Source organism: Pelodiscus sinensis, chromosome 6 (assembly GCF_052426305.1).
Source record: "Pelodiscus sinensis isolate ZL-2025 chromosome 6, ASM5242630v1, whole genome shotgun sequence".
In the NCBI taxonomy this organism is placed as follows: Eukaryota; Metazoa; Chordata; order Testudines; family Trionychidae; genus Pelodiscus; species Pelodiscus sinensis.
In genome coordinates, this window is record NC_143057.1 from 16174379 (window position 1) to 16190149 (window position 15771).

At 42.8% G+C, this 15771-nt stretch overlaps 1 protein-coding gene across 2 annotated transcripts in view; it reads left to right on the plus strand.

The window, feature by feature from the left end:
- Nucleotides 1-347: 347 nt before the first annotated feature.
- Nucleotides 348-15771, plus strand: part of LOC102459008 (RNA exonuclease 1 homolog) — a 38609-nt gene continuing 23185 nt past the window's right edge. For both annotated transcript variants that reach the window (XM_075931458.2, XM_075931460.2), the window contains exons 1-6: nucleotides 348-608; nucleotides 4195-5618; nucleotides 6359-6454; nucleotides 9643-9850; nucleotides 11740-11882; nucleotides 15628-15765. In XM_075931458.2, the coding sequence (XP_075787573.2) occupies nucleotides 464-608; nucleotides 4195-5618; nucleotides 6359-6454; nucleotides 9643-9850; nucleotides 11740-11882; nucleotides 15628-15765 (2154 nt within the window). In that variant the 5' untranslated portion in view covers nucleotides 348-463. The remainder of the gene's footprint in view (nucleotides 609-4194; nucleotides 5619-6358; nucleotides 6455-9642; nucleotides 9851-11739; nucleotides 11883-15627; nucleotides 15766-15771) is intronic.

The following is a 15771-nucleotide window of genomic DNA, read 5'->3' on the forward strand; positions in this document are numbered from 1 at the left end:
TGGCTCGGAGCCCTCACGTGCCCCGGCACCCCAAGCGCCCGCAGCCAGCTCCACGCTCCCCCGCGCCACTCTGCAGGCCCGCGACTCCCACGGGCGGCGGGACACGCAAACTACAGCGGGAGGCTCGGCACCTGCGGCGGCAGCAACAAAACGTTCCCCACAGAAGTCTCCAGCCATTGGCTTAACGGGAACCCGGAGCCCCGCCCCCCGCTACTCCTGCGGCGCCATTGGCTTAAAGGGATCATAGACGCATATGCGCTCGGAGCCCCGCCCCCCCTTTATAAATAGCGCGGACTCCAGAGCGGCCGCCTGGCGCTGCCCCGGGAGGAGGGCGTAGCAGGGGTGGGGCTGTTACTGGCGGCGCTGCCGCCTTTTCCCGTCCGCGCGGCTCTGCGCGCCCAACGGCCAGCCGGCTCCGCGCGCGGGAGTCTCGCTGCGCCGCGCGCTGGCTGCGGGCGGGGGGATGCTGCGCTCCGCGGGTTACTTCAGTGGCTTCCCCTGCCCCTTCGATGGCGCCTCGGGCGGGGGCTGCCCGCGGCCCTGCTGCCAGTTTAGGCACGAGGCGGGGCGGAGCGGGCGGCAGCCGCTGAGCGACGCCCCTGCCATGGGTGAGGACGGGGGCGCTGCCCAAGCTGAGCGGCCTGCGGGGTCGGGGCCCCTCTGAGCCGCCCACTCGGGGACATGGCCCGTGGCCCCCGAGTCTGCGCGGACCCCGCTCCTCCCAGCCCCTCGGGCTGCCCCGCGTCCCGCCTGCCATTGCCCCGGGAGCCGCGGGCGGGCAGGGGGCGCCCTTGAGAGGAATGGGCGAGTCTGGCTGCACGTCTGCCCCGTGCCCGCCTGGGTGGCGGCCCGGGACCCTGGTTCCGCAGGGGATCCGGCAGCTGGGCCCTGGGGAATGGCTCCTCCTGCCCCGGCCTCCGTTGCTGGCTCCTGGCCGCCGCCCCGCTTCCCTGACACGTGTCTGCTAAGTGCAGGTGTTGCCGGATGGACGTGCCCGAGAGGCTGTTGACTGCAGCCCGAGGGCAGGGCCCTGCTCCCTTGCAACGCTTGGCCTGTGGGACGCAGAGTTCGCACGGCTGCGTTTCAGTGTCACCCCGGCAGCGTGAGGCTGGGTTTGTAAGTGCTGGGCTCCAGTCTCCCCGCTGTGCTAATGCATCTGTACTGCGCTGTGTCCCTGACTTGGGTCTGCCCGTCCCCTTGGACGTGAGTCTGAGCAGAAGTTGCCCCCTGATCCCGGCAGGGTTCTAGGACCTGGATCCTGAGTGCTTGCTTACCTGTGCCAGACTGATTTGTGGTTGGCCAAAGAGGGTGTGGGCTCAAACCTGAGTCGGAGATTTGGCTTTCCTGTCCTGTAGGCATATTAGTGTCCTCTGGTGGATTCATAAATAGCTTAGTGGTGGTGTTGCATAGCCCCTCTCCTTGCTTCTTACTCAGAATTTTAAATATAACTGCAGTAGCAGTAATAAAAATGTTGATACTATTTAAAAAGTGGAAATTAAAATAGAATGTAGTTCTCTGCAGTATCTATACTGCAGTGCTTTGGTGAATGAAAGCCAAGGAGTGACTTGCCCAAAATTAAGTGGACTGATTGAGTCTTTCTGGCACTTATTCTTTCATTTCTCTCAGTTTTGATTAGCAACATTGTGAAAACTAAGGTATTATTTCTTAGGGAGATAAGAAAACATCAGGGTTGATTCTGAGCAATGCTTAACCCTGGTAATGCCTAGGGATCTTGGATAGCAATTAATTTAACTGCGTTAATGTAACTGCATCAAATTTTAGTTTTCATGATTATTGGCTAGGCCCCAAGGCAGGACTGGCAGCCAATGCACTCCTGGCCCTACTCCCGGGGAGCCCCCAGCCACCTCATGCTGCTGGCTCTACCGAAAAAGTCAGCTCCTGCCTGCCCCTCTCCCTGTGCTGGTGCTTCTGATACACAGAAGCACATGTAGACATCTGGCTCCATCTGCCCCATCACCCTCTGCACCACTGCTTCAGTATCTGAAGCAGCAGTGTGGGAGTGGGGGAAAACTCCCCATGGACACTTGTTCCTGCCTCCCCACCCCTCTTTGCTGCCTCTGTATCAGAGGCAGCAAAGGGGGGGAGTGGGTGTAGTCAATAGTATTAACTGATAAAATCAAATTTCAGTTAATTGTGTAGTTGACTACACATTGCATCTCTAATAATGCTCCTTGGCGTAACTGGAAGGTTTGGGTGCTTAGGACTGCCTGAACTAAACTTTAGCCTTGAGCTGTTCTGTGAATAGTAGTCTTTCTGGGAAAGGGGGGATGGGACATGTATTGGAAATATTTGAATCTTTTCTGAAAGTGAGCATTGCTTTCCAGGAGTATGTCAGTGTTTGAAGTGCTTAGTAGAATTTCCTAGGGGGTATGATGTTGGGTTATTTGCCACCATCACTATATTATTAGAATGCCATTCAGTAGTACATGACTAACACCTGTCACGTCTGGTTTGTTTTTACTCTCACTATTGCCTTTCCTGTTAGGGAGCTTTTTACCTCTTGTATGAATTGACATTTTCATACATGTGTGTCAGTTTCTGAGTTTTGTTACACACTACCATTTTTCATGTAACTTGGTGGAGAAGCTGGGCATCCCTGCTGTTAGTACAGTTGTGGGCTAATTTCATTTTAAAGGTATACAGCAAAATTTTATCTTAACCAAAGAGTGCTGTACACGTAGGTTTTAAAAACTAGACTTGAGTTTCAGATTTTAAAAATAACAATGTAATTTTTATTGGGTTTCCTAATTTTCCTTCTGAAATTTACTTCCCTTGCAAAAACTGATGACCTTAATTAGTGCTTACAGATATTAGAAGTGTAGTTGTATGTTGTCAGTTAAACTTTATATGTATACAGTAGGGCTGGCGATTAATGTGCATTAATGCTGGTGATTAACGCTGCCACAGTGTTTCAAAGGGGCAGCGCAGTAGGAGCCTGGAATCAGCTGGAGTCCCCAGCTGATTCGGGGCAGTGCTGCCCCTTTGAAATGCTGCCACTGTGCAGTGCTGTCCCTTTGTAGCACTATCCTGGTGTTTCAAAGGGTCAGAGCAACACAGCCTGGGATCCCATGGCGCTGCTCCTTTAAAATGCAGGATGGTGTTTCCAAGGGGCAGCTCTGCATGGAGCCAGGGTCAGCTGGGGACTCCAGCTAATCCTGGGCTCTGTGCAGCGCTGCCCCGTTGAAATGCTGCTGCTGAGTTTCAAAGGGGTAGTGTGAGCAGAGCCCAGGATCAGGTGGGGACTCCAGCACTGCAGGAACCCGGGATCAGCTGTCCCTTTGAAATGCGGCAGCAGCATTTCAACGGGGCAGCACATGCGATTACTTTTATTAATAGCAATGAATTTTTTTAATCGCTTGATAGTCCTAGTATACAGTTTAAGCATATAGTCTGTTACTAATTGTTTCCTAAATAATTGTGCTTTTTATTTGATCCTTTGCCGTTTCATCTTTGTAGGGCAATTAACTGTTCTGTGAGAGCCATGAGAGAGACTCATACCACATGCAGTCTTAATTTTGCCTCCATGATGGAAGACTTCACGTCCTATATAGTGTGACTGGATTTCCACGTTTACAGTTGATTTTAATATGAATGGACTTTGTAACTTCTTTCAATCCATGGGAATCCAAGTCTCATGAGTGTTACAAAAGGGGCATAGACTAAGCAACATTTCACCACAGAATCCAGTGGTCGGTAGCACCCAGCAGAGACAGGGAGGAGAGTGAAGGATCAAATCATTTCCTCCCTATCTACTGCTCAGTTGCAGCAGAGCACTCCCATTCCTGAACACACAGCAACACCATTTTAAGCAGCTCTCATGAGCTCAGCACTGAGATTTTAATATATTTTATGCTCCACTGAAATGCAGTTTAAACTAATACAAATACTAAACTTTTTTAACAAGAAAAATGATTGGTATACAACATTGTCCATTAAGTCCATGTTTAAGTGCAGTAGTAATTAGCTGAATAACAAAACTGTTGTTTAAACCGTGAGCCTGTATACTTGTAGAACCTTACGGCAGTCTCTGGTAATAATTTATTACCTAGAAGATCTTTTTCAGCTGAACTGTATGGGGGAGGTGGGGAAATTGTTGTTTAATACAATTTAGTATTAATATCCAATTTAGTATTAGTGAGATCAGTGAATGACATGATTTTCTTCCATAAACAGAGCCAGGTAAAGGTATACAAGAACTGGAAAGAATCAAAAAAGCAATTGAGTCTGTCAAGACTGAAGTTGAAGAAGGGCAGAAGAAACTCTCACAATATAATATTCAAGATGAAATACCTAAAAACTCTTTGATATCTAAAACAAATGATGTTAAAGGAAATTATACTTGTGCAGATGATGATCTGTGTTCTCTTACAAAAAACTGTCTTGTAGCTCCAGTCTCAAAGTACTCAAAAAAAACCTGTCCTTTGGCATCCAGTAAATATGTGATTGACCATAGTTGTCCAACAACTGACCTTGAATACGATCCACTGCTAAATTATTCTGCAGGCCTACTCAGCTCTTCCATAATGAAAGAGGAAAATGATACACACCAATTTAAACAAGTGAAAATGCCTCCTGTTAATTTTCACATAGAGTCTCCGAAAATGTCTCTATGTGGAATTGGGCATAGATCCCCAAAGAAGAGATCAAGAAGCTCTTCACCTATAAAACTTGAAATAAAGCTCCAAGAATCTGATGATGATGATGATGATCTGGTTATTGATGTCCCACCACTGACTGTCACTAAGAAGCCAAGAATAAGTAGGAGCTTAAAAAATTGGAATAGGGAAGTAATGAAACAAAATCTTCAGAATAGTGACATAGCAGAAGATCCTCTTAAGTGTATTGAGAAAAAAAGTGAAGTTACTGTAATTTTGCAAAAGGATGACAAAACAAATGTAAGCAGCATTGAGAAATCACTGAAAACTTCACCAAAAACTCAAAATGCACATTTACCCAATGTGAAAATTAATGGTTTGAAGTGTTCAGATAACATTAATGAACAAAGAAAATCTTTTATTGTCTCTCAGGAAAATAATTTATCTTCAGTTTCTCCTATTAAGGCACTGATGCAGAAAGAAACTTTGAAGAAAGATGATCCAAAGAGTGAAATATCAGTGAAAATATCTGATGTTGAAGAACTGGATAGTAGTAAATATAAAAACATACCAAGTTGCAAGAGAGGGGCACAGTCTAGTTTGTATTTTGAAAACCGCTCAAAAGACACAACTGTGATAACTACACAGGAGACTTTTAAAACATTGCCGGTAAATAAAGGGGAAAATCAGATTATACAAGAAAATGAAGTGTTGGGAAATGTATTCATCCATTCCAGCTCTCCCTTGAATTTGGATGAGAGAGTTTGTCGTGATGTACGCCTCTTGTCTACAAACTGTAGTGGAGAAAATAATAGTAAAACTATGTGTACTACAATTGAAGAAAGTGAAGTAATTGTATTAGATTCTTCTTCAGAAGAAGAGAGAGAGTGTAGTGAAGAGGATACTGAACTTTCTGAATCTGATGACCCGATAGAGGAATGCCGGAGAATTTTCAATGAGTTTGTTGAAAGTGAAGCACGAAAGCAAGAAATTGCTAAGCAGGTGCAGTAAACTTCCTTGTACATTTTTGCACTTTGCTCCTTCATGGGAATTCAGGGAGAAAAGCATTCTGTGTATTTTGTAATATTTTTCACTAGTGTGTTCTCTTTATATAAAAAAAAAAAAAAAAAAAACACATTTTGGAAAGTGTCCATTAATATTGGGAGCTTAGATTGACACATGGCCAAATATTCAGAATTGTTGAGCATTCTGAACTTCAAGTGACTGAGAGCTTTCTGAGTCCAGAAAACTTAAAGATCATCCCTGAAATGCTTGAATTTGGTATCCAAAATAAGTAGATGCTGTTAGGAAATAGTTTTATCTTTAGAGATGACCAGTTGCAGTGTATGAGAAACCTAGAACATGGTAGTCTTGGTAGATTTTTGGATTAACTATATAATCTTTTTAAATGTTTCACAAATTGGTAATCATACTAAAGAGAGTGACGTGCGAGTTTATGTATTTTGAAAAATCTATTTGTTAAAATTATTCCTATATATGAAATAATGAAAATATACCATTTTTGTTCAGATGTAAAAATAAAGATGAAGTCTTTGTAGCTATCTTGATGAAGATAGATACTTCAGTTGGTGTAACTTTAGATTGGAAATGTTTTGATTCCTTCCATTAGCTGGAATAGTTAAGTTAACTAGTGAATTATAAGATTGAGTCAAAGTTTGGTTTGTATATTCTTTAGCTAATTAAAGAGAGAACCTGTATTGTCTTATGCTTAATTTTAATAGGGTCTTGGAATTCCTGCTGAATTAGATACTTTGGATACAAAGACAGATATGGTTCCTGGGCAGAAGAAAAGAATTGCACACACTGCAAAATTTGATGTGAGTTTTCATCTGGGAATTTGAGAAATATGTCTGCATAATATAAACAACTAGTAAAAATACTAGCTTTTATAACCTCAACCTAAAGTTAATTTCTCTTGAGGCTCATCGTAAATAAAATATGGTAGGCCAAAAGTAAATGGTGCGTTTTAATATACAGTAAAACTCCATTAGTCCGGCATCCAATGATCCGGCACTCCTGATAGTCCGGCACCTCAGGAATCCAGAAGTGTTCAGGCAGCTGGACAAATGGAGCTGCTCTGTCTGGCTTTCCCGATTCAGCTGCTACTGAAACTGACCAGCGGCTGATTCCGACAAGCCGGGGGCAGAGCAGCTGGGGTGCTGCCCGGTTGGTCCCGTAGCACTGCCCCTTGGGGATGCGGGACCATCCCGGCAGCACCGGCTGCTCTGCTCCAGGTGTCCCCAAGAGAAGCTGGGTGCTGCCGGGTTGGTCCCGCAGCCCTGAGGGGCAGTGCTACGGGACCAACCCGGCAGCACCCCAGCTGCTCTGCCCCCGGCTTTCCCGATTCAGCTGCTGCTGAAACTGACCAGCAGCAGCTGAATCGGGGATGCCAGGGGCAGAGCCGGACTATTGGAAGGGAGGGCTATGAGGAGTCTGGTTGATAATCCAGCCCCCCGGGTCCTAAAGGTGCCGGATTATCGGAAGTTTACTGTAAATGGCTTTTGTACATTTTCTTTAACCTTTCTAAATTAAACTTTAGCCAGCTCCAAGGTTACTGTTGGCTTAACTGTAAGACTGCAACTTCAGATATATGTTTTTGCTTCACTGAGCTCTCAAACAGCAAACATACCACCACACTGAAAATTATGACTGTCAGGAAAAAATTGAAGAAAATATTAAATATAGGGTGCCATTGACGCTAATGTAATTTTGCTTACAACTTGTTCTAATTTAGTACAGGGTGCCCCACTTTGAGCTGGCAGACAAGCCATTCTACCAAATACAGCTAAATGCCGCAAAACTACTTGTTTAACAGCCTTGTTCAAAACTTGCATTACCTGCTTGAGATCCTGCTATTATAGACACTTGTTTTCTTTTTTTTTGACTTTCATTTGAAGAATTGCATAATTAGTGAGTATAGTCCCACTGAAGGTCATTGGGGCTAGTCACTGTTTATTTAGCATATTCTGAGGCAACATTTGAAAACTCTGCTTAATTGTACTTCACTGAGCTCTGAATTATGACAACCCTCCTTGAGTTGAAAGTGTCTTGATGCATCCTGCATGATCTTTTAAAGTTGCTTTTTAAATGAACAGGATTAATAATGCCTCACATTTATTTTCAGTAGTGGCTTTTCTTTTAATTACAAAACATTAAGAAGTACGTCCCCACTATATTTGGAATGTTCCTGTTTCTAGAAGCAAGATATGTTAGAACTCTTCAGTTACAGCCTTACAAGTCTCTGGATTTATTCCGCTGCTGCTAACATACCCATTATGAAAAACTGCATTTAGATGTTAGTAATATCAGCCAAAGGAGAAACAATTCCAAACTTTGTTCTTAGTATAAAACATAGAGTACAAATTAGTGTTTGTGGCACAGAATCAACATCTAATCTCTTAAAGGTTTATGTTCTTCAGTAATATGCACTATATAACTAACTTAATTGATATCCTTGTAATCTGATAAAGTTAAGTAAACAGTTAATTATCTTTATCTTCTAAAGATGAAATGTACTGTATTTAACATTTAATCTGATATTTTGCTTGGCATCTGTTATAAATATCCCAGGCCAAATGAGCTGTGTGTCTGTATAAAATATATACTTGTAAGAACTAAATATATACACACCAAATAGGTTCATAGCAAATTCTATAACTTAAAAACTTTTCACAACAAAGGAGTTTGCATATGGATGGTTGTAGACTCAGGCTTTTTTAGTTGTCTTGTGAGGATTTTGCTAAAATTCATGGTTTTGTTTACTTTCAGACTGTTTTCCCTTCCACCCCAAGCAGAAAGAATTGTATTATGTGCCCCACTATGGAGGGCAGGAGTGACACATCAGCTTTATATTAGTGCACATAAAAATCATATGGTAGATTTGGAGTCAAGGAATTTGTATGGGAGGGGGCTCAGGACTGGGGCAGAAGGTTGGGATATGATGCAAAAGGCTCTGATAGGGCATGTGGGCTTTAGGGTGGGATCAGGGAGGAGGGGCACAGGGCCGTGAAGTAGGGTTGGGGTACAGGAGGATGTTAGGGGTCCAACTGGAGATGCAGGCTATGGAGTTAGGACTGGGTTGAGGGGATTTGGAATGAAAGAGGGTGCTTCAGGGCTACCAGAAGGACAGAAGACTCCCCCATCTCTCGTTGCAACAGCACCTGGTCTAGGAGGCAGCTCTGGAGCAATAGCTACAGGAAAGGCACCTCTTCCCTAGCCCCTGCAGATGCCTGCTGGGGCTGGGTTAGAGCTGAGGGAAGGCCTCCCTGGCAGTGTCAGATCCTAGTGCAGAGGCTGGGACCCTGAGGGCTGGGCTAGGTTGGGGAAGGAGATCAGTCTTCCCTAGCTACAGCAGGCCCCTGATCAGGGTCTGAGTGCTTGCGTAGTGCTATATAGGCAGCTTCACAGCCACTTGGCTTACGAGAAGCTTAGCCTTCAGGTTGAGATGTTGGCCATATGCTATCTACAGGTCTTCATCTGGGAAGGATTGGGAAACTTATGAAAGTCATGACTTTTTGCTTAGGAGGCATGTTGTGTGTCTTTTCCAAAAACTTTCATTTCGTTTGTATTCAGATCTTCTGTAAAATGTTGACTTGAATTTCTAAAGTCCTTTGTTTCAGTCTTGGATATCTTAGAAACTGTTTTATTCTACCTCATTTTTTACACTGGTGTTTGAAATCAGCTAAGTTACTTTGCAGTTGGTTGGGTGAGTAACACGAGTTTTTTTAAATATATTTATATATTATAAATGCCTGTGGGCTTGAACCTCAGTTGATGTGGAGCTTCACTGTCTTCAGTGGCTTTCTGTTTACTTATGCCAGCTGAGAATCTGACCCTCTAGCTTGTCTTGTTGTGGAAAAAATGTCTTTGAGAAGGGATATTGAAGTGATGGCGGAAGCATGTCATCTTGTAAATGTATTTTCCTATGACTGTTAGCTTGTGATTTTGGAAGTGTATATTGACACATGCAATTGGATGAACATTCCATTTTTTTCGTGCTCATTAGGTACAGAACAACAAAGAAATACTTGTGCCTTTTAAAGCTCCTCTTCCACAGCAGGCTTGCCATACCAGAATCCTGCAGGTACAGCAACAGGCAGCACAGATAACAGCTGCTGTTAAAAGTGGACAAGCTTTTGTTGCTGCAACTTCTGGTCAGAAGAAAACTGTACCTGTATTGTCAACTACTCAGATTCAAAACATAGGACCGATGGGTATGACAACTCAATGTACTATATAGGCTTCACAAATTGGGATAAGCCAGGTTTTTAAATAAATTGTAGTCTTCAGATAACTTAAAAATATTTTCAACTTTATTCCAAAAGTGATCATTCTTAAACATTTTGGATGCCTGAATGAATCCTTAATTCAGTTTATTATAGTAAGTATTAGTGTAGTTCCACTGATTGAGTCAACATTTTAATATCAGTTTACATAATGCAATTAATTTTGTATTTGGTTTTGGCTGACGTTCTCAATAAAATGTTTTCAGGCAATTTTGTGAGGCAGGAAAGAACTTTGAACAACTAAAATGGTTTCAAGTTGCTGTCATGTATATAGGGTTTCTTTGAAACCCTAAAGCATGGCAATCCCTGTCTTTCTTGGCCTTATGTATTTGCTTTCCTGAAAGCCTTCCTACAGTTCATCGGGTCTCAAACTGCTAGGACCCCAAACTAGGGGTCCTCATTTTAATGGGTTAGAGGTGTTGGGCGCAGGCTCAAGTCCAAACCCCAACAGACAGGGCTGATGCCAAAGCCTAAGGGCTTCCATGATAGCAATAAGGCTTAGGCTCCAGACCCCTTTTCCCAGGTCAGACAGTAATTGTTGTTGTCTGAAGAGGGTTGCAGTGTAATGAAGCTTGTGAACGGCTTTTTTAAAAGAAAGTACCAAAAACTTAACATTTAGACTTTTCTATTCTCATGTTAACATTAAAACTGTCATGGCACTATACTAAGTTTAAAAGTCTCCTTTTTTTTATTAAGTCTGACTTTCAAAAGGAGTACTCTCTGCCAGTTCTTGTGCTGCAAAAATATTTGTTTGTTCAAAGCCGTTGCTATGTGAAAAATCCATTTAACAGTGAATACAGGATTTCCCTTCGTGGTATATCTAGACTACATGTTTTTTTGGAAAAACTGCCTTTTTTTTTTTTTTTTTTTGAAAACTTCTCCTACATCTGCACTGCAGTCCCATTCTTTTGAACTTAAATCAAAAGAATGCAGGTTTTATTCGACATTGGTAAACCTCAAATTATGAGGAAGAACGCCTTTTTCGGAAGATCTGTGTCCACGCATGCCTTTTTTTAAAAAAAAATTGTATTTATTTTTTTTAATTTTGAAAGAACAGGGATATTTTTCGAAAGAAGCAATTGAAAAAAGCACAGGTGCCCTGGTGGCCATTCTGTGAGTAGCAATCAGGGCTTTCTCTGAGAGAGCGTCCATTCAGACTGGCTACTCCTTTCGAAAAAGCAGATTGCTTTTTTCGATCCGGTTTTGAGATGTGGACGCTCTTTCAAAAGAAGCTTTTTCTGAAGATCTCTTCTGAAAAAGCTTCTTTTGAAAGAAGCTTGCTGTTGAGATGGATCTCAAGAGTATAATTAGTGTTTCTCAGCTGTCTTTTCATTTTCTTTTCTATTCCCTTCATCAGTATGGTAGAAATTAGTGTCAAGAGGATCTATTTAGCCTAATAGCTATAATCCATATGTTATGTTGTAGGCTTGCAGCCTATTTCTAAACTGTGGTGATTTACTTGTGGTTTGTTTCCACATTTTGGAAATTAGGTTTTATTTACATACCTCAAAAGCTTGTTCTGGTCTTATGCTAGGAAAACACTTTTAGAACTCAAAGTTTTGTATACGTTTACTTGTATAAGTATCTTATTTACCATCCTGCAACTTATCACTGTAATGTGAGTTCCTTCCACATAAAGTAGATTAGCAAAAGTGAAGACTTTGGTGTGCCTTTGAGTCTGCAGCTAGTCTCCTAAATTTTTAGCTAACTTTGAATTTGGTAAACAATGTAAAATTGTAACCAGTTTGTAACACAATTGGGATTGAGCAACAAAATTTTATGTATTAAAAGACATAATTTACCTTCTGTTATTTCAGTATGTTTAAATTTGCTTGATGTTCAACCTGTTGCAACCAGCAGTGGTCAACTGAATGTATTCCTTCAAGGAAATGCTGCTACAGTGATGCCATGCCGACCTTCTAATATTTCAGTAAAAAGGATTTCTCCTATGCCTATTAAGGTACTGTAGTAGTAGTAAAATGTACATGCACATGTGCCCATATTCTGCAGTTATCAACTCCTCTTGTTTACGTATGGAGGCTTGCTTGCTATGAACTGCAGAAAATGCAAGTATTAAATGTTAACTTTTTTCTCCATATTTCATAATCACCTTCTATAGGAAGTACTGATTTAAAGTTGATTTGATAATACTAACACTTGGTGGTCTGTGTGGTTACAGGTGACTACATTTGAACAGTAATGGTATACTACCAGGGATGTAAAGTCCTGGGTAATCAGTTAACCTAGTGTTTAACCAGTTAACTGATTAAGTGATGGTTCCTGAGGAGGGTGGCATTGCCCGCGCATGGCTCCCAACCCCCATGTGGGATAAAGCAGCCCTTCGCTCATGTTGGGCTGTGGTTGGGGGTCTGCTCCACCTACTGGTTAACAAGCATCTGGCAAGCATCAACAACTAAGAGTGATGCTTGCCGGGTAACTGGTTAACTGTTTACCTGATCACATTCCTAGTAGCAGAATTCTCCTGCCTCTTCATCCTTCTGCTGAGAAGTCGCAGATGTTGGATTGATTTCTCATAGGAATAGGTAGCATTGATTTGGTGTCTGGGTGTTAAATGTTTTACTTAAATGAAATACATCATATCCTGAACAGAGGTAGTCAGACAGCATGTAGGCAATTCATTCAGTAATCTCAGCCAAATCATCAGTAATAGGGTTTAGGGTTCAACTCTGCCCTAAGAATGTACTAGTTAGAGATTAAGGCAGAGAACGATATATTCTGATGGCAATTGCTCTTCCAAAAATACAGGCAGTCCCCGGGTTACGTACAAGATAGGGACTGTAGGTTTGTTCTTAAGTTGAATCTGTATGTAAGTCGGAACTGGCGTCCAGATTCAGCCGCTGCTGAAACTGATCAGTTTCAACAGTGGCTGAATCTGGACGCCAGTTCTGACTTACATACAGATTCAACTTAAGAACCCCAGGCATCCCCAAGTCAGCTGCTGCTGAAACTGATCAGCGGCTGATTCCAGGAAGCCCGGGGCAGGGGCTTCCTGTAGTCAGCCACTGGTCATTTTCAGCAGCTGCTGACTAGGGGACACCTGGGGCAGAGCAGCTGGGGTGCTGCTGGGTTGGTCCAGTGGCACCCAGAGCGGCGCTACGGGACCAACCGGCAGCGCCCCAGCTGCTGTACCACAGGCGTCCGGAGCAAAGCCGCGGAGCACGGGGGCAGCGGGACAGCTGCCCTCGGGCTCCGTGGCTTTGCTCTGCTTTGCTCCCCGTCCCCCTGGTCTGCAGACCAGGGGGACGGGGAGCAAAGCGGCAGAACACGCGGGCAGCGGGACAGCCCAGACGCGCCGTGGCTATCCTGCTGCCCTCGGGCTCCGCGGCTTTGCTCTGCTCCCCGTCCCTCAGGTCTGCAGACCAGGGGGAGGGGAAGCAGAGAGGGGCAGAGCAGAGCGGCAGAACGCGCGGCCAGCTGACAGCCCAGACGCATCTGGGCTGTCAGCTGGCCGCGTGCTCCGCTCTGCTCCCCCCCCCTGCAGATCAGAGGGGCAGAGCAGAGCGGCAGAACGCGCGGCCAGCTGACAGCCCAGACGCGTCTGGGCTGTCAGCTGGCCGCGCGTTCCGCTGCCGCTTTGCTTCCTCTCCCTGGTCTGCTCGAGACCAGGGAGAGGAAGTGTCCCGTTCGTAACTGCGGATCCGACATAAGTCGGATCCGCGTAACTCGGGGACTGCCTGTACTGTCAACTAACAATAATGCAGCATTTTTTCCAGGACTTAATGTTGCTTGCACACTAAATTTAAGCTGTAATATTACCATCTCACTCCCTATGGTAGAGCTTCATATAATGGCAGTGTTACTGTGTTCAATGGCTGACTTAGTCTTATTAGGCCAAATGAAACTACTGTAAAATAGTTACTTTATAGCTGTACTAGCTAGAGTTCATAAAGACAAATGCATTTGGAATTATTTGTATATATGGTACCGAGACAGAACTTGGCAGATCTTTGAATTCTAGCAGGTAATGTATGATAGCAGGTTTGTTGGTTTAGGAATATTTTATTTTATACAAGATCTGAAGGGGAGGGCTTCTCTGGTTTTATTCAGTAAAGGATTTTTTTCCCTAGAAAGTAGAAGTTTAAAGGTTTTATAAACTAAGTATGAGTAATCCTACTTGGTTGTAGTGGGTTTGTAGTGGATTTACCACAGCGGAGCTCTGTCATCCTTAGCAATAAAATCATGTGTAAAGTACCATTGATCTTGTTTACTTTCAAAGATTCCTCCAATCTTGATTGGTAGAAGGAATGAAAAATTTTGGGGTACAGTAAAATTCCATTATTGGTGTCCTATTTTAAAGCTCTAAACTTCAGAGGTGTTTTGGTAAAATCTACATGTCCAGCAAACTTCAATCTAATTGAATTACGGTTTTTCTAAAATGTAAACACGGAGTGACCAAATCAGTACAATAGCAGCATAGTAGCTTAGCATGCCACCAAAATAACATTTTTGTAGGCGATTAAACACACTTTTCTAGTAAAACACCTTACTAGATTCCTTCTGAAGTGTTGCTGACGTTGATTAAAACTTACATTTTTGAAGGTTTTAAAGACTGAACCCTTCTCTGATGATCTGTCCCAAGTACCAGATTGTTTAGTTCTCAAACAATTGCATTTTTCTAATCTTTGCTACAACTACTCTTCTGGAAGGCATTTTGGGAATACATTCTCTGCAGGCTGACAGTATTAGAGGGTAATGAGTATCCTTATCCTCTTTCTCTTCTACCAATACCACTTACTCCTAGATTTTGGTGACTATCATTTAGGTGCTGATCATCATTCAGGCTACATCTACACTACTGTTTTTTCTGGCAGCAAGTATGCAAATGAGGTGCAGATTAGCATACTATGGTGCCTAATTTGCATAATTTATACATGTTTTTGCACAAAGGGTTTTTGCAGAAAAAAAGTAGTGTGGGCATGATTTTTTGCCCAAAATCTCCGTTGTCTTGCAAGATCCTTATGCCCCAGTAAAGGTGGCTTACCGATGTTGCAGAAAACAGGGTTTTTGCACCAAAAACCCATGTCCACACTACTTTTTTTCTGCAAAAACTCTGCACAGAAATGGTGTGCATAAATTATGCAATGAGGGGCTGCAGTATGCTAATCTGTGCCTCATTTGCATTCTCACTACTGGCAAAATGGCAGTGTAGATGTAGCCTCAGTATATAAAAGCCATCCATACTGTTGTACAAGACTGACTAAGATTATGTAATTTTTTTGAAGATTGCTTAATAGAGGTCTAGTTTGGATGAAATTTTAAAATACGGCATGTCATATCAACAGACTCGTGCTTGACAGATTTTTTTTTCCTCAACTTATAAAAAAATTAAATCTTTTTATAGCAAGCCTTGAGAAATCTTACATGTAATAAAATCACTCTTTTGTTCTGACAACGTTCATAGATTTTATCAAAATAATTCCTGTATTGTGCTTTCAGTATGTGTTTTGAATGGAAAAAATAGAAGCTGTTGACTTATTAGGTGATAGTGGAGATGATTCATCCTGAAGTTAGCACTGTATCCAATGTAACATTCTAACCCTTCTTTTTGGTTGCTCTTGGTTTTTTCAAACTTTTTTACCTCAAATTTGTATACTTCTTGACTTTTTATAGTTTTGAGTAAAAACTTCTTCATATTATTCAGCTCCTTGCTTTAACATGCAGCTTAATATTGAATGTACTCTCAGGTTTCTAGTCGGAGAAGGCCTTCTGTGGTTCCGGAATCTGGATCTAAAGTTCCACATGACACAAGACAACGATATGTCAACTTTTTTGTTGAAGAATTTTTGAAAGTTTGTAGAACAGTAAATGAAGCTTTTGATAAGGTTTGT